Raw genomic sequence first — 18,164 nt, forward strand, 5'->3', positions numbered from 1 at the left:
TTAGCTGCGGCACGCTGCTGGAGGTACGCCGGGCAGGCCAGCAGGAGATGTTCGATCGTCTCCGGCTCCCCGCAGGAGCTGCAGGCCGGGGACGTCGCTCGTCCCAGTCGGTAGCTGCGTGCTGCCGTCCAGCTGCAGCCGATGCGGAGCCGGAGAAGGAGCGAGGTCTCCCTGCGAGCCAGGCCTCGCTGGGGGAGTGGTCGTGGGGGGCATCCCAGTGCCACCCGTTTGTCTGGGTGGTGGGTCGCCAGGTGTCGCCGCAGCCTCAGTCCTGTGAAGTCGACGGAGGTCGACTTCACAGGACTGAATAACAAACGATTTTAAAAGAATCTTCGAGTCAGGCAACTCGCCCACTATGCTTCACAAAACTGAACCCGTAGGTGTTTAAGAAGTGCACACTTGAAAGATATTGCCTCCGAAACTGACTGCACCCAAAAACATTTTCCACAAACCAGCTCCCGTCACTTGTGACATTGAGACTGCATCTTGGTGCATGAATTCGTACTTCAACCTTTCCCTCTTGATTTAGATCTGAAAGCACCACTAAGCGCGTCGCAGTTCTTACTTTTGTTACGTGATCATTTATATCGAGCATTTTAATATAAGGTCTTGTATTTTTTTCTCTAAAGCGTTGTTGCACCAGATTTGCGTGGCTATGGCAATACTACAAGACCTGAGGACACCGCCCAATACCTGATGCTGAATCTCATCGAAGATGTAAAAGGACTGCTTGAACGCTTAAGTGAGTGCTATAGCGTAAATTTTCTCTTGTTACATCTCGTTGTTCGTGTTACTGGGTCGAGTCACTCAGACAACTAATGCCGACCAACAAATAATCATTATTATTGCTCTCGCTTTGTGCTTAAAATTGTGGTTAGTCATCTTCGAACACGCTGTTTTTGTTCTTACTGGTTATCTCACCGGAAACAGCACGAAAAGACTGAAGTAGACATTCACGAACAGCCAATCTTCATTGAGTAGGCGTGTTTATACACACAGTTAAAAAAAGGCATAAGCGACGCCGCTTTTCATACAAAAATAAATTTCTCATAATTTTCGCACTTCTCCTAAACTAATTGCAGTTGCAAATACACATCACTGCAGTAAATGTGTAAAACATGAGTCCATAATTTCGCCCAGTGAACTAATTTCCGAGTTAATTCACTGAGGTTTAGTGCGGCGGAAAAATCGCGCAAGAAGTATTGTCCAACAACGTTTGACATTTGTCAAGCAGACGGAGGTGCCGAGAGAGTGGAAAGGCAGAGAGGTTAACCAGAAACAAGTCTGTGGTTTGGTACCATGTACGTTGGTTGGGGAAAAGAAGGTTAAAAAGAACAGACCATGGGCGCTATAACGTAAAATGATTCCCAACTGTTTTGCTTTCAATTTCTGCAATCAGCCTCCACGATTGGTCAAAACATTTTCGGGCCACTCCTCCCAACTTCGCCTGTCTGCCACGCAACGTCACGAAAACCGCGATAGCTCCCAATCTGATATAACGTGTACGCACTGATTATGCATGATTAAACCACACAAAAGAAAAATAATCATTCCTGATTCGACACCTTTTCACCATCAGCCCTCTGCTATTGGTCCAATGTTTACTGGCTACGCCCACTTCGCCTGTCTGTCACGTGACCTCACAAAACCGCGAAAACTCACCACGTCAAAGTGACGTGGCGCAAAAAAAAAATCATTATATGCCGAACAAAACTGAAAATTTTTCTGAATAGCCACAGACTGCCCCGTTCCGAAAGGAATAGAAGATGGCTGCCCGCCGATCGCTCAGGCCCTCGCTACTCGCACCTTCCGGTGAGCATGTATTTATTTGCGCATGATAAGCCTTTTTGCGTGGCAGTAAAACGTTATCGAGCCCTTTCGGCATGCATACGACATCAATCTGCCAACTCTTCCTTGCTGAGGATCAGTTTTAGCGGCATTGTTATCCTTCCGTTGCACGCCGCCGCGATTTTCGACCAGCCACCGCCAGCTAAGTAAGGCGAAGCGGACCAATCGGAGAAGCCCGCACCTCCCTAAAGCGTTGTTGCACCAGATTTGCGTGGCTATGCCAATACTACAAGACCTGAGGACACCGCCCAATACATGATGCTGAATCTCATCGAAGATGTAAAAGGACTGTTTGAACGCCTAAGTGAGTGCTATAGCGTAAATTTTCTCTTGTTACATCTCGTTGTTCGTGTTACTGGGTCGAGTCACTCAGACAACTAATGCCGACCAACAAATAGCGGTTATCTATTTTCACTGCGTTGGCTCGGCCCCATCGAAACCCTCTCCACTAGAGCGTGCTCCTCGCCTCTTGTCAGCCAATTAGATAAGCAGAACCGCTGAGTGTAGACAATGTTATTGGTTTTGAAAGCGAACAAAGGTGACCTTCTATAAACGAGGAGAGTGTTTGATTGGGTTGTTCAGACAACGCTGCGCGTCACCGCCCGATGCTTGCGTCGGTGGTTACGTAAATTCGACGTCAGGAGTTTGGAATCAAAACAGTTTGGAATCATTTTACGTTATAGCGCCCCATCATACAGAAAAAAAAATATGGAAGTACTACAGGCGTTCACTGCGTCCAGTAGTACAGGCGTTCACTGCGTACAGGCGTGCAGTGGATTGCAAAACGCACAATACTGCTGTAACTGTCTTCCGATTGGACGTAGAGTCACGTATATGTCGTTGCAGCATCTCTTCAGACAGAGGTCGATCGTCGAACTTCAGCACAGCGGTAAGTGAGCATCTCTTTGCACACTACTCTGGATAATGGCGCAGAATATGGGTGATAGTTTCCTCTTCACCGCCGTGATCACAGGCTGTGGCATCTGCCTTTCACACGCGCAAGCTGCAGGCATTGCTGAACGCACGCCCTACCATTATCGGCATAAATAGGTCGCGCCTCTTCTTGGCAGTCCAATGATACCTGGAGACTTACGCTAAAGTACAGGGAATGTTATCACCAAGTATTAATGAGCTCTTCTTATTAATCGGTACACTGCATGTCCTCCGCTCGGCTTGCACTCATTCCCCTTAATTTTTGGGAATGAATGGGACTGTTCACAAGAGGAGGAGGAATAAACTTTTATTGTGGAACCAGCACTTTATGATGGCCGAGCCTAAGCCCCCCATGAGGGGACGTCGAGGGCTTGCCTCGCCGCCGCCTCACGGGCGTGCTGGGTCGCCCAGGTTTGGTCGTCGAGGGCGGAGCTTCGCAGAGCCTCACGCAACCTCGACGAGAGGGTCGTGGTGTTAATTTGTGTGTACTGTGCTGGGCACTCCCACAGCAAGAAGTATTTTTTTAAACAAGTGCCACTTCCTAAAACGAAACGGTGCTGATTGCCGAGCATAGAATTTTATGGCATCGTGAATTCTTCCAAGACTGATTTCACCTGTGTCCTTTACTGTGAATTACTTGATGTCTTAGATTCAGGACGCAAATCTCCAGGTAAGCTTACAGAGAAATACTGTAATAGTCTTCCTAAGTGTGTGCAACTATCAAAACTATGTTTGTTTGTTTTTTTACGTGCAGACAACAACCACAGTAGGAAAGTGGTTCTGGTTGGTCACGACTGGGGAGGCATGATCAGCTTCTGCTTTGCGACGTTATACGAAACTTTCATTGACGGGATGGTGATCATCAACGGCATGCACCCAATGGCATTTGCAAAACAACTCTTTCGAAGCGTGAGGCAAATGAGAATGTCCTGGTACGCATGTTCTTTTTTTTTTCAAGTTTTCACTTGCAGAACGCTCCTTTTTGTTCATTTTTATGCCGGTGCCTACATTACACTTGAGTGTGAGGTAGGAAACCTTATTACTGTCAGGTGGATACATTTATTATCGTGGAACCTAAGAGGGGGTGATTCTTCAAAGCAAGATCTTACGCTTAGCACGGGGTCTTACAGTGCAGAGTTGTATCTTCTTTCATTTCTCTATAAAAGTGAGTCCAGCTGACACCAATAAGTTACCCTAATCCTGAACATAACCCTTCAATGCAAGCGCAATCCTTACAACCACTGACCCTCGTACTCCTCAATTAAAGTGTTCTGCTGCTACTTCTGTTAAGTGATGAAGATGTGAGATATGCTCTAAAATAAAGTCTTCGGCATTAAGAGCGAATTCATGCCTCAAGCGAATAAGTAGCGATCAGCCATATCAGATTTCAGCAAAGTTAACAATGCATATTCAACAGCTGTGGAACCCATGGGCAAGATCCGCATCTCGCATTATGTTTTACATTGGTGATATCCGCTGAGAGTAATTTTCATCTTCGCTTTTTTTTTCTCGTGTGTATTCCATATTGTACAACTTCTCCATGGACAGTGCAAAAACCGGTTAAATAAAATGGACTGAAAGCAAATAATATTCCCAACAGACATTAAATATACAATTTTAGATTTATATTTGCCAAGAAAATTAGGAGATAGTAAGCAATTTCCACGAGTGTGTCGGCATAAAATCTAATAAGAAGTTACAGCCAACAGACACCTGTAGCGAACTTGTGCGCAGTTAAAAAATTCACTGAATTAACCAGATAAACCCATGTGGCCGTATTGCCTCACCGGTAGCCTCTTCACCGAGAAGGTACCAAAGGTTGTGCGCTACTTTTTGGAAGAGCATGAACGCTCGCACGCACAACTTAACCTGGCTGCTCTTCTTCTCGCTAGTGAAGCTCGGAGCTACGCCTTACAAAATTATACGCTTTTCAGTCCTTTCTTCTTGTAGTGGCTAAGCTGTGTGGTTTCCAGCTGGCGCTGAATTCAGCAAATGACATACAAAACCAGCTGACTAGTGCATTTTCCCAGTATTGCAAACCAAAAGCACTGTTCTCAAAGACAAGGACGCCGCATTGCCCGATGGGTCAATTTTTATAGCATCGGAGTGTTCGCCCACTGAAGACGCCTTTAATTGTTTCCAATCATAACCTCTCGCACTCCTCATGCACCCTGCTAAGTGCTTCACTCAACCGCAGCTGTTGCGCAAGCACCGAAGCTCTTTTATGTGTGACAGCTTACAAATAACGCTGACACAAAACACTTCTAGAAAAGTGTCCATTCTTTTAGCGAAGGTAGTCGCCACATCTGAAGAACCAGCGCTTTTGCATCCCGCGTCTATAGGCGCTGGCGCGGCAAGGAAGCCATATCCTCTTGCTGCACAGCAGAGCGCAGTTGTCACTGACCCGCTGCAGCAGTTATACATTTAAAGAAATGTGCAAATAAAACACTACGCTGTGATAGAGAGAGGAACAAAAAAATGCCGTCTGACAACACAAACAAAGTAAGGCCAGACGGACGTCTGTTTGGCATGGGCGAAAGGGGAAGAGGTATTGAAAGCAAAAAGAAGACCAAACGAGAGAGAGACTTCACTCACAGCGTAGTAGTATTTAAATTTGCCTTTACTTTCACAAAGATTCAATTTACTGGGAATTTAAGGAAAAAGTTGCACACAGTAACTTTACGGGCCTTAAAACCCAGTCTGAGGGCCGCAGCGGCAGGCAGAGGCACTAATTCAGGACCGACAACACAAACAATATATTTGAATACAACACAATGTTGACTTGAACTAGTTGCCAGCAAAAAAAAACGATGCACTATAAGAAAAGCACTACAAACAAAAAAAAAAGCCAAGCAAGTCCCAGTTTTACATGTAAGCAAACGAAAGCGGTGAAAAAAATCGATCGATCATGTTCAATTATCAATGAAAAACTAAAACAACCGCGATACAGGGCAGGAAGTGACATCGATGTTATTGCGCATGAGTGTGTTTAACAGGCGTGGTAAGCGATGTTGCATCATTTGAAAGGCATAGTTGGTGCGAGGACGTGGCACATGTCAGTTTTCAGGCACACGGTGTCATAGCGCGCTCAGCCAAGCGTCTTTCCATGTCCGTTGATTGTACAAAAGTCATGAAAGCGCGCATATCTTTCTAGGTAGGTGATCGGTGAGGCCAAGCGCCCAGGTTCTCCGCCTCTATAAACAATCGACCGTCCACTTGGCTGAGCATGCTGCGAAGAGGTCGACGTTGGATGTCAAAGCGGGTGTAGTATTAAAGGTGGTCACCTCGCGGATGGTCTGCTCGCGGGTGTCAACCATGGTCGCATATGGGGTAGTCAGCAATGCCGATGAAGAAGGAGCATAATGTGCTAAAGCTACACCTTGTCGTAGGCGGCAAAGCAGCGTAGTGTCTCACTAGGCATACGCGGTCATGTGAGCAGCCCTGTGAGCCCGTTTTCACCTGTGTGTACCTTCACGACTACTCCAGAAATGCGTGTCATCTGCGGCTACACCAGAGTGAAAAAACAGCGCTTACTCTTAGGTTCGAAGGGTCGCGGTAGATGGAGCCGCTATTGCATTAACACACTGCAATAAAACTCATTCTAAACCCATTCACGTTTATTCCTACGAGCGGGCCCAGACATGAATAGCAGCAAACAATACCCACTGCCGGATGCCACTCATAAAGAATATTTTACTGGGATCATTTGTGGTTGAGCCGAAAACGTCTGGCTCCCTAAGAGACGCAGAGAGCTCTGCAAAAGCGCCAGAGTTCCTTAATGCTCTCTGTGAAGGGAGATGAAAGTTGTCACATTTTATTAACTTTTTTAACGTATGATCGTGCACAGTCAACGACTTGATCTATTCGAAAAATATTCGTAAAACTTGTAGATTTTCAAATAGTGACTATTTGATACGAGGACCGAATCAAATGGGACGTTATTCGGTAACTTTTTTGGAAGTTTTCAATATTTTCGTATTGTTATAGGGCCCCTAAACCACATGAAATATTTTTTGAACATTTCAAGTAAACACGCGCATCCAGTTCGGAATGCCGTCACGATCAACGATGCCAAACGCTGCAGCGCTACGTGCCGCGGGTGCGCCTCAAAATAAAAATAAAAAAACAATGCCGTCTTCCTCTTCTAGCCTTTCCGGTATCCCCAGCGATCGTCACGATGTCACCAGGGTGCATCTGATGATGTCAACGGCGGTGACGATGTCCCTTGTTCGAACAAGATCCTATGACTTCCGGTTAATCTGCTAGCAGGTACGCGCGCTCGATCCTGCTCTGCCTCGTCGTGTTGCTTGCTTGTGCGCACTTGCAAATCGGTAATTATAGCCCGTAACACAAGTGCCAATTGGTCACGTTCCAACACAGTCGTGCTTAGCGGGCTGATTAGCTGCGCGAACAGAGTCCGATGGTGTTGGCCTTTCTACGCGTGCCCGCAACACAGGGTCTTAGCGGCACGCTTCGCATGAACACGGGCTGGTACTGCAGCAACAGAGGGTAGCCCAGAAGCGCTGAGTCCACGTCCCCGTTACCGGCACGATAACTCGCCGCATGCCGTTTGATATTCGCGGGCCGCCGTTCGACGGCGGTTTTGCTCGCGAAAGGCGAGATTTCCTTGCCGTAGAGAGGATGAAACCGGGACCTATTTCTGCGGCAGCCTCACCGCCGCTCATCACTCGACGGCGCCGATATCGTCGCTAGGCCTTTTCCGGTTCACTTCAAAGCTAAAGTGGACGGCGCTTCGGAATGGATTACCGACGCTCACAAGCCGCAATATTTTGTTATTGTTGTTATCGCTCTTCGCAATAATTGTACACAAAGAAGAAAAATACGCTGATATTAGCGGCGCCGTCGGCTGCGATGCGAGCACAACCGAGCCAGTCGTCTCCCCGTTCTCCATAAAATGTACAATTTATGCATCGTTTTATCTAGTGGAAATTATTTTGATTGGAACAGAAGCTGCAGCTGATGTTTTCGTCGCCGGTAGCGGAGGCGCGCAGCTTCGCGGTCGTCGATTGGCCCGTTGATCGTGCTGCGGGCGGTGCGCCGGCCGAACTGCCGTCGACTTTTGACATCTCTCGCACGGCAGACGTTCTACGGCACTGGTAGCCGGTTTGCCGTCGGTATATTTGCCGCTAGCGTGGACGTGGCTTAACCGGAAGTGGACAGTGTTTTGAGAAGCGCGTTGGCAATGACGTATGTCACGTGACATTTGCAGGAGCACTCGGCGAGGAGGAGAGACCAGCCGACGAGGAGAGTAGCGACGGCAAGAGCGAAACGAGCGAGGCACGTGTTTCGATCATCAAACGCGTGTAACTCCGCTATTACGGCACCATATCGAAAAATTCTCATGGTTACGTGTCCGTTGGACTCGTGCACTGCACCACAACTAAATTTCGACCTCTGGGTGGTTTAAGGGCCCTTTAAAACATGCAACTGAGCGATTCCGGAGCGGTAGATCGTTTAAAGCCTACATTTGCCAGGTGACTTCAGAGGTAATTTGCCTAAACAAGAAGGGGATCAAAGAGGCGCGATTTTTGTTAGTCAAAACTACACGAAGCCCACAGATAATGAAGCCAAGGGGAGTATAGGGGAAGGTATATATCGTTTTATTTGAAATGTAGTAATGAGATAAGGGAAATTAGTTTGGACGAAAAGACAATTTGCTACCGTTGGGAGGCGAACCCACAACCTCTGCATTACACGCTCGGGGTACTACCAAGTGTGCTACGGTGGCGACTGTTCCCCGTTAACATCATTGGGTATTTATGTATGGGTACAAAATGTAACCCGGGAAGTAACACTAGTAGACGTACAGCCAGTGGTAGAGCCTGTACTATGTAACCACTTCATATTCTTATTGCAGGTACCAACTTCCATTTCGACATCCCGTTGTTCCCGAGCAGTATTTGATAATGTGGGATTTCCACTTCTTTGATAAAGTGCACCGAGGTTTCACTAAAAACGAGACAGAAGCTCACAAGTACATGTTTTCGAAGGATGGTATGTATATTTTGCCTAGGATCGTTGTATGCGAAAACGTGGAAGAATACTGTGCTACATTTTGGCCACATCATCAAGGGGCACTAAAACGCTTCTCGACAACAGTGACAAAACACTCTTTACGAGTATTCTATGTTACTTTGAACATGCGGCGTATTGCAGGGACACTACAATCTCCAATAATGCATCATCTGCTCTCTGATGCGCTTTTTGAAGCCTTCGCTTTTTTCTGCTTTATGTAACGCCAGCGATGACGCTACACGAAGCGCGACTGCCCATAGACGCCAGCCATTAGGCACAGGCATGCACAATTTCCTTTATGCATTTTCGAACAAATAGAAAAGCGGTGGTTGCTACCGCGTTCCGCTTAGTTCTGTCACCGCTCCTTTGTGGTACTCGGGCGCTTTTGCCGGACGCCAGGCTCAAGGGATTGCCGTAAGCACCGTATTTCCATTTATAGTAGGCCCTCGTTTGAACATATTTTCCTTTTAAATGCGAGGCATTTCTCGGCAAACATTTGCCACTTTGAGAGTATCTATCCATCTATATAGCCGCCTACGTCTTTGTGCTCTCATGGTCCTTTCCTTAACTTGGTATGTACCAAAATTGACATAGTACATGACAAGAGTGCATGACGACATAAATAATAGGTCATGACATGAATATCATGACATGTGTGTCATGTAGGTCCTGAAACAGCTACCTACGTCTTGGTGCTCTCATGGTCGTTTTGTTAACTCGGTATGTACCAAATTGGCATAGTATGATAAGAGTATGACGAACATAAATGATAGGGCATGACATGAATGTCATGACATGCGTGTCATGTAGGTCATAATACAGCCGCCTACGTCTTGATGCTCTCATGGTCGTTTCGTTAGCATGGTATTCTCCCCGCACACTGCTTCGCATAAAATCCATTCCCACAGGGCGTGGGATCTGCCGGCTTTTTTTATTACATGTGCGGGATAGATACAACCGTCCTTGTTCCCCTATAAATATGCGCCAGCTCTTAAGCACCTCGGTATTTTGTCCAGAGATGTTGCGAATACGAATTTGTCAGTTGAGTGCAGAGGTTTTGGGGTAATATACTTGCCTAGTTTCACCATTAAAGCCCATATGCACATCGGTAGGTCCGCAGTAAATTTTTTTCTTGCCATAGCCTACTATAAATTCCCATACGATACCTGCTGCTTTGTTTGAAAATATGTGCCATTGAAATACATCGCACTCCTTTCTGCGTGTTGCTTACTTAAAAAAAAAGATGTTTAACGAACCCATTCGTCAGTATTAAAGAGAAACATGACTGCAAGCATCCTTATTATTTATTTATGTTATTATGCTAAGCAGAAAACACTGAGCACGAACTTTTCGTCTTTCGCCAGAAAACGATCCGAGGCGTTGTGTCGAGCTTTGACATTTAGGCCGGATAGTAAGACGAAAATATATCTCGCCTTCAATTCAAGGGTGATTCAGTTTTAATCTCGCTATATGACGTTGACAACTTATATGACGAAACTCAATTTTAAATAAAGATTGGTGGCCATATTACGAACACTTGTAGGCACCTAACGTATACCAAGCAGATATCAAACGCCAGCCTTCGTCAACTTCGAAATGTCATCCGGCTCTGCTTTTGAGAAATGAGGTACTCGCACGATGCTGCATTGAATTTGTAACTAACGAAATACTCGTGTAATCTGCCGTCTGAAATCTTGCGACCACAGTAACATACGCTTTTCTTAAGTTTCGTGCTCCCTGGTGTTTCGTATAATTGACAAATCGCAAAATAATCGAAATATGAGTAGCCCCAAAAGGTGAAATTCTGCAGCATTTTTATATCTCGTTTTTATTTCCTATCTTGTTCTGCAAACGACTGAGGTGGCGGGCATGCGCAAGTCTGGATGAATTCACGAGTACGGCTGATGCGAGGTCGAAAATGATCATTATTTTTACTTAAAGATTGCCCTGTTGCACGCCTGCCACATACACGGCACTGATCTCTCCCTCGTTCCCACTTATAGACCTACACCAGGTTTGTAAACAGTGGTAGGCACCGTCGCTATATTTTGGGCCCTATAGCGACGTCGCGTAGGCTTCGCCCACTTTCGCCGCACCGCTTGCACGCGAGGATGGCGCTTTTTTTTTAAAGGGATGGGGCTGGAGAGTGCTAAAACCACGATTTCATTATGAAGCGCACGGTAGGGGGGGCGCCGGATTAATTTTGACTACGTGAGGTTCTTCAATGTGCACCCAGGGAAACTTGCATTTCGCCCCCATCGGAATACGGCCGAACGAGACGGTAGGCCTAGCTCGCTGACCGCCGCAGTGACGGCCGACAGCGCTTGCGATCTGGTCTGCAGCTCATCATAGTGCGCTTATGTTTGACAACACAATTTAAATGAATTGGTGCGAACAGCAAACGAAACGTAGTATACTTGCAAGCCAGCCATGCCGCCTCCCTGAGACGGCCGGTGCTTGGGTTTCTGTCCGCGAGACGGAAATGCCGTCGGTTCGTTGGTCCCGATCGCGCCAGTGGTTTAGTACTGGGCGCTGCTTTACGAAACACGCGCAAATTCGAGATATTTTTTTCTATTAAGAACTGTTTCCTGTTAAAGACATGTGGCCGATTTCTATGCGTCCGCGACAGAAGCGATCGCCTTGGTGATGGGACCGGCGAGGTACCGTCCCGACGGCGACGCCAGCTGTGTAGGACCGCGCAGTCTGACCTGTAGGCCGCGCTCGTCTGATCGCTCCAACTCTGCACTAACCCTGTACATTTTATTTCGCTCTCGAAATTGAATTGACACGTTTAGGCGCGTTTATGACATCCATACTGCAATTAACGCAGCTTTGACTGTGCAGCCTGCGTATGTGAACGTGTGACATGATCTTGAAACTGCAGCGCGCACACAAGAAGCGAGGGCAATAAGGCGAAGGTGACAGACACGCGCTGTGACATGATATCTACACTGCAAGTGGCGCAATTCTTTGAGATGAAAATAAGTATTAATGTGACGTGCTTTGTGTGGCATCTGCTCGCTCGACCTACGTTCAAAGCTAATCCTAATCTAGCTTTCCCCACAGTGCGGAAAGAAACTGTAATGACGCGCTAATGGCGATCCTAAGATCATGGGTTGGCTCATGCACGCCACTCAAAATAAAAGAGAAGCTTAACTGTTATGAAATGTTTTGCGCGCAATGGATGATCTCGTATGAGAATCCAACTTTCGCTTTTTACCGCGGCGGCCCATTGGTTGCGACGGTCTTCATCAAAAGGAAACCTATGAAAATTTTAGCCTCTTGCGTATTTCGACGCAACTCAGCACGTCGACATACTGCATTTCCTTCGTTGTAAGATCATAGAATAAAGACCTCACATATGGAACCACACAACCACCCGCGAAACCCAGCGGCTACTGGGTAGGCGCCACGCGGGCGGCGGCTCGGCGGTGGAGTGCCTACCATGCGAAACTAAATTCCGACGACAGCGCCACCGCATTTTCGTGACGTATCGCCGTGGTGTAGGTCTATACGTGCGGGCATTCTTAAAACCATCAGCGCAGTTTGACTGTCCGGCGTAACAAATTGTAGTAAAGTAAGCATCCGTGATAAATTTTTTAACGCTTTATAAAATGCTTTCTGCATCTTCCTTGAAACTCAGCATGTCTTTATGTCTTTCCTCTTCTCATTCAAGGTGCGCTGACCGGTGCCATAAGCTACTACCGTGCCTTCAACAACGACAGCAATCAACTACGGAAGCTGCCGTACAAAAAGATTAACGTTACCACTCTGATTCTGTGGGCAGAGGAAGATGCCTTCATTATGTCTCCGATTGCCAAGTATAACCAAGAGTGGTTGAAAACGTCAGAAGTCGTGTACTACAGAGGGGCAGGCCACTGGCTACCCAGAGAATGTTCCGCGCAGGTAACTGAGCGAATTCGTGAATTTGCAAACAATATCACGGCAGGGCGAACAGTGACAGAAGAAGTGAAACTAGAGCCGATGCTGGGAACGTGTCAAGAAGCCAGCTTTCCATCTCGCCGTGGATGGCTGTCGAAACTGCTCCCGTGGCTTCCCCGTAATGCCAACCTTCCCAAACAAATGAGAGAATAAAAAAAGACTGGCTTTACAGATGTAAGCATATCTACGAATGACCGCCGCAATAGAGAAATAAAAGTAACTTCGTGTATATATGCAGTGCTTAAAGAGAGCCGATAAAATATGCTACCCTCACTGAACGTACCATCAAGGAGTGTTTTATTGTTTATTGTCATTGTATTGTTATCTATCTATCTTTCTATATTTCTTTCTTTCTTTGTATCTACGTGTGTATCCAACCATTTTCACGCCTACCTGTGTGACTAGGTAGTCTGTAGTCGAATGGTTGGCAAATGGGCCTGCTGCGCTGTTGGAACAGGTTTCGAAACCAACCGTCGGACAAACTTGGGTCGCTGAGTATGCGGCGATGTGTACATATGTGCCAGTTTGCAACGAATCCCTTTCACTCCGACGGGGGTCACTGTAGATGCGGGGCTGGGTAGCTACAGCTCTTCGAAGAAACTCATTCACGCTGACTTGGTGCCCTGGGTATGTACCACTCGGTCTGTGCAAGTCTTCAGTGAACCTCTTTGACGTCCACATGGGTCACTGGGTGTGCGCCACCGAGAACCTGCCGCCCTACAGTGACAAATAACATCCCTGAAATTTCTCCGATGCTGAGCGGCATCGAGCCCACGTCACGAGATTTCATCAAGGACAGCCACCCGATGCTTTAGAAGGCTGCACCACACATGCACTGGGTATTCGCCTCTCCACAATGAATCTCTTAACCACTTGGGACACTGAGTATGTGCCAATAGGTGAGTGCTGCTCTTCAATGAACGTATTTGACACCAACTTGGGTAATTAAGTATGTACCACTGGTAACGTACCGCCCTACAATGACAAATAATATCCCTTAAATTTCTCCGATACTCATCACAAGGGTTCATCAAGGATGCACGTCACAAGGGTTCATCAAGAGGCTATAATAGCGCGAACTAAAACATATACGCAAAGAAAGAGACTCTCGGGGACAAGCGCTACGTCCCAGCTATCGGCTTTTGTTCATTGGGGGGATTTATTTAAACAGAGGGGAAAATTCAGACAGCAAAATAGAAAAACAGTACCACGAAACCGTCCAGGTGCGCGTGCCTGTGCTTTCAAGATTTTTTTTTTTTGCTGACAATGCAACAGAATGCCTACTAACACAATTATCTTCCCGCGCCATGCGCGCAGACTCAGCGATAGTTCCAGTACATTCGTCCTTATGTCTAGTTACCGCGCGGGAACGCTCGAACTAGGGTTCGCACGCACAATCACGGCAATTGATAGCCAGGAACAGGTTTATCCAATTTCTAGCATTATTACAATGTTCAAGCAGGTTTTCACACAAGCAACTGCCTGTTTGTTCCACGTAACATGCACCGCAAGAGATAGGCATTCTGTAGACAACCTAGGCTCACGCGGTCTCCAAATTTTGTTCGATGTTTGGCGCACTTTTCCTCTGATAGAACAACTAGTCCTTGCTGGACCATTCACGCTTAACAAACTCAACTAATCCTGCAGAAATATCGCAAGAGATTTTTGCCAAGAGCCTTTTTCAGACACAATGGTGCGGAATGGTACATACGTTTTGTGCGTTTTTGCCGGAAAGATCCAGTCCAAACCAAGTTTATCACACTTGCCTATGGTACGGCTTGACTTCCAGAGTAAGGCGGGCGTGCGTACGCGCGGGCTTCTGTACTTCCTTTCTGCATTATTGACGTCCACTTTTGCTGAGTGGAACGAGAACATTTGCATTCAGAAGGAAGGCGTGTCAATCGGCTCATGCATCGCACCTTACCTGAGCAATTTTTTTCTAGCCAAACTGGACAGGATACTGCAGACGCGCCTTGACAACACACGGGTAGGTAAGGTCTTCAGATTTGTGGACGACTATGTGGTGCTAATGTACAATGATCTAAGCAACCATATGTCGGAAATAGAGCATAGTTGTAATTGTTCCAAGAGTCCCTGTCTCCCCTTGTTCTAACTCGAGTTACCGCAGGGGAGCTCGATCAGATTCCAGGGCACGCTTAACAAGTCGTTCCACCACAGGATAACAGACAGCTTCAAGCCACAAGCCGAGCGACTTCGTGCTGCAGGGTACCCTGAACCGTTGCTTGTCTCGTTCGCAGAGGATTCACACAGAAAAAAAGGAAAGGTTGTTGTGCTACGAGTGACAATACGTCCACTCGTATCCACGTCACAAGGGTTCATCGAGGATAGTCATCCGATGCTTCAGAAGGCTGCTTCGCGTATGCACAGGGTATGCGCGCCGCTCTTCAATGAACCTGTCGCCAACTTGGGTCACCAAGTACATGCGACTGAGTGTGCGGCAAGCGAGGGAACAATTATCAGCATTCGCAGGCACCGGGGCGCCACACTTCTAGTCACGGAGGCCACGCGCGCACTTCTCGGCAGTGCCCCTAGATGACGCAGCGAGTCCAGAAAGAAGCGCGAGAGAGGAGCCCGGTTGCCGCATGACGCGTTTCTCGGCGTTAGCACGCACCGGCGCGCCGTTCATTTCAGAGGCCACGTGCAGGCTTCGTGGTGGCGGCGCTAGATGGCGCCGAGTGTTCTTAGAGAAGCGCGAAAGAGGAAGCCCGCTGCAGTACACGTCTCATACATAACTCGTTCCGATGGTGGCAACACGGTGCATGGCTAAACTGATTCAATGCTAGCGCACTACCGTCGACAATCATTGTGAGATCGGTTCTGGCGCAATTTGTTTTGCCTTTCGCCTCCATCGAATTGTGGCCGCTTCGGCCGAGATTGAACCCACGACCTGGAGCTCAGCAGCGCAACGCCTTAACATATATCCGGCTACCGGGGCGGGTCAAATAGAAGCACATTTCATTGTGGTGCTACATAAACGCGCTGTAATAAAATCAACGTAATATCTTTGTCTAATTGCGTATATCAGCGTAATACGTTGATTTCCGCAATTTAAACACAGAACACGTGCCCCGCCTTCATGCACTATCTTCAGGCGTGTCTCTATATTGCACCAATAAGAGATAATATAAAGACATGTTTCGCCTTGCAGTTGATTTATTAGATGGAGGCGCCTTTTTAGCACACCGCGTGGTGCGAAAGTAAATAACTTAGATAAACGAACGCACGTTGCATTTTTTGATCAACGCAAATTGGACGAGATGACTGGCAAATTCGATTGGTCTTCACTGATCGTTTCCGGAGCGCCAGTGTTGATTTATGAACAATTTTGTTCGCAAATACGCAGTTTTCAAGAAGCCTGTACTCGAATTGTTATTACTAAACAGAGAAGAAATCGCAACTGGCTGACGGTGGAAATCATGAATGCAATCGCCTACCGAGATTTGCAGTGGAAACAGTTTAAGCTAACTCTAAGCAATGCTAAGGTTCGCGCTAGCTACCGAATCGCAAGGAATAAAGTCGTCGCCCTTATCAGATGCGCAAAGCGACGCTACTTTAAACGTCAGTTTCAATTATCTGTTCAAAACCCGGCGAAGATGCGGTCACTGATAAACCACCTACGCGGTCAGGACAGTGCCAATTTAAAGCTAGCCGACGCTTTTCCAGGTGATCTTGCGCCAGACAGCCTCAGTCAACATTTCGCACGCGTTTCAGGACCAACCTCAACGCGGCCAGCTGTCCACTCTGGAAAAGAAAAAAATCGTATCAGCTTCTGCTTTCTTACCGACGATAACATTTCACGTACTCGAAAGAATAGTTGCTGGGTTCAGGTGACATAAGCAAGCTGGTATAGACGGTATATCTAAAGCCCCTATATATAAAAAGTAGCGCCATTCTTAGATCTTGCCGCCACCGCGCTCACCCCGGCGTTTCCTCCTTGCCGCCGCCTGTCGCCCCAGCCTCCTCCGCTCCCCCATTGGCCAATCCGTGTCACGTGGAAGCACGCGTTGCGCTTCTGTATATTTTTTTTTCTTTCCAGCGCGCTCCGACTGCCATTCTCGGGCCTGTGCGACGAAGGTGCTGTACGCACAAACGGATCAAACGTATTAGGGACAAGAATTTCGTTATGATGGCATGCTGCTGCGCCTTAAGTTGCCGCAACCGACAAGGCGAGGGCAAAAGGCTTTTTTTGTTTACCATCCGGCGTGCGCAAACACTTGCTGCACACTTGATATTTGCGCCGTCTCGCATCGTCGCGTTGCTACTTCCAAAACGGCATTATTAAGGCCAGTTACTGACTGACGAAGCAAAATCGCCCCTCAAAAACTTCTCCGCAGGGCGCGATCGAAGTTTTCCTCGGATTTCCTCTGGCAGCGCGTCAGCTGTCGTCTGCCACTGCAGGCCCAACGCAGGCGGCGCCACTGTCGATATCGCGCCTCGATCGCGCTGGTCGCGCCGAGCGCGATAGTGGAACGGAGGAAGAGGGAAGTGGATGGCGCTACTTTTTATATATAGGGGCCTTAGGTATATCGGTTTCCTTGCTCTAACGAAACTTCGACGCGCTATCCGGTATCTTTCTTGCCGTACTTAATGCATTCCTAGAGACCGCTACACGCCGACGGAATTAAAAACGGCCATTGTAACGCCATTATTAAAGGAGCAAAAAAAAAATAGTGTGGACAGTTACCGACCTATTTCGATCTTGCCAATCATGTCACAAATAATATAATATTTTCTCTTAGAAACCATGACATCATTTCTAGATTAGTTTTCAGTTATATCAAGCCGTCAGATTGGTTTTGTTGCGGGACACCGCACCATTGGCTCTGCTCGAGGAAGTTTTCCGACGCATTAAACACAGCTTTAGAACAAAACATGTCTGCATGTGCATTGTTTGTCGACACTCCTAAAGCGTTCGATACTGTGAACCATGAACTCCTGCTGGAAAAACGATGCCTGCTCGGTTTCCGGGGGCCATTTTACTAGTTCCTAAAAAATATCTGTGTGGCCGCTCGCAGGTGATATCGTTGGACAAGCAATTATTCTTCAATAACAAATTACCCATAAAAGCTGGAGTGCCTTAGGGCTCTGTTTTGTTCCCCCTTCTTTTTAATATCGTTATAAATGACTTTTCGTCAGCTGTATCGAAGTGTTTGATATTTCAGTATGCAGATGATACTGTCCTTTTAAGAAAACATGTTTGTTACTCAAAAGCCGTTGCGTTACTTCAAGAGAGTGTTTACGATGCAATAACCTGGTTTGCTAACAACTCTTTATCACTAAGCAAGAAAAAAAAATGTGTTTTAGAAATCCGCTTAACACAACTGTTACAAATTTACCGCTGTTCCTGCACAGTCCTAATTGCCAATCGTGTCAATGTGTTCCCG

The 18,164-nt window shown here is 47.1% G+C and overlaps 1 protein-coding gene across 1 annotated transcript; it reads left to right on the forward strand.

The window, feature by feature from the left end:
- Positions 1 to 2,063: 2,063 nt before the first annotated feature.
- On the forward strand, positions 2,064 to 12,985 carry LOC119459696 (epoxide hydrolase 2-like). The gene is made up of 4 exons (XM_049671141.1): positions 2,064 to 2,152; positions 3,536 to 3,713; positions 8,660 to 8,796; positions 12,494 to 12,985. The coding sequence occupies exons 1-4, from the start codon at positions 2,104 to 2,106 to the stop codon at positions 12,910 to 12,912; spliced, it is 783 nt and encodes a 260-aa protein (XP_049527098.1). The 5' UTR covers positions 2,064 to 2,103; the 3' UTR covers positions 12,913 to 12,985.
- Positions 12,986 to 18,164: the final 5,179 nt, after the last annotated feature.

The sequence above is a fragment of the Dermacentor silvarum genome, chromosome 7, assembly GCF_013339745.2.
Source record: "Dermacentor silvarum isolate Dsil-2018 chromosome 7, BIME_Dsil_1.4, whole genome shotgun sequence".
NCBI classification, from domain to species: domain Eukaryota; kingdom Metazoa; phylum Arthropoda; class Arachnida; order Ixodida; family Ixodidae; genus Dermacentor; species Dermacentor silvarum.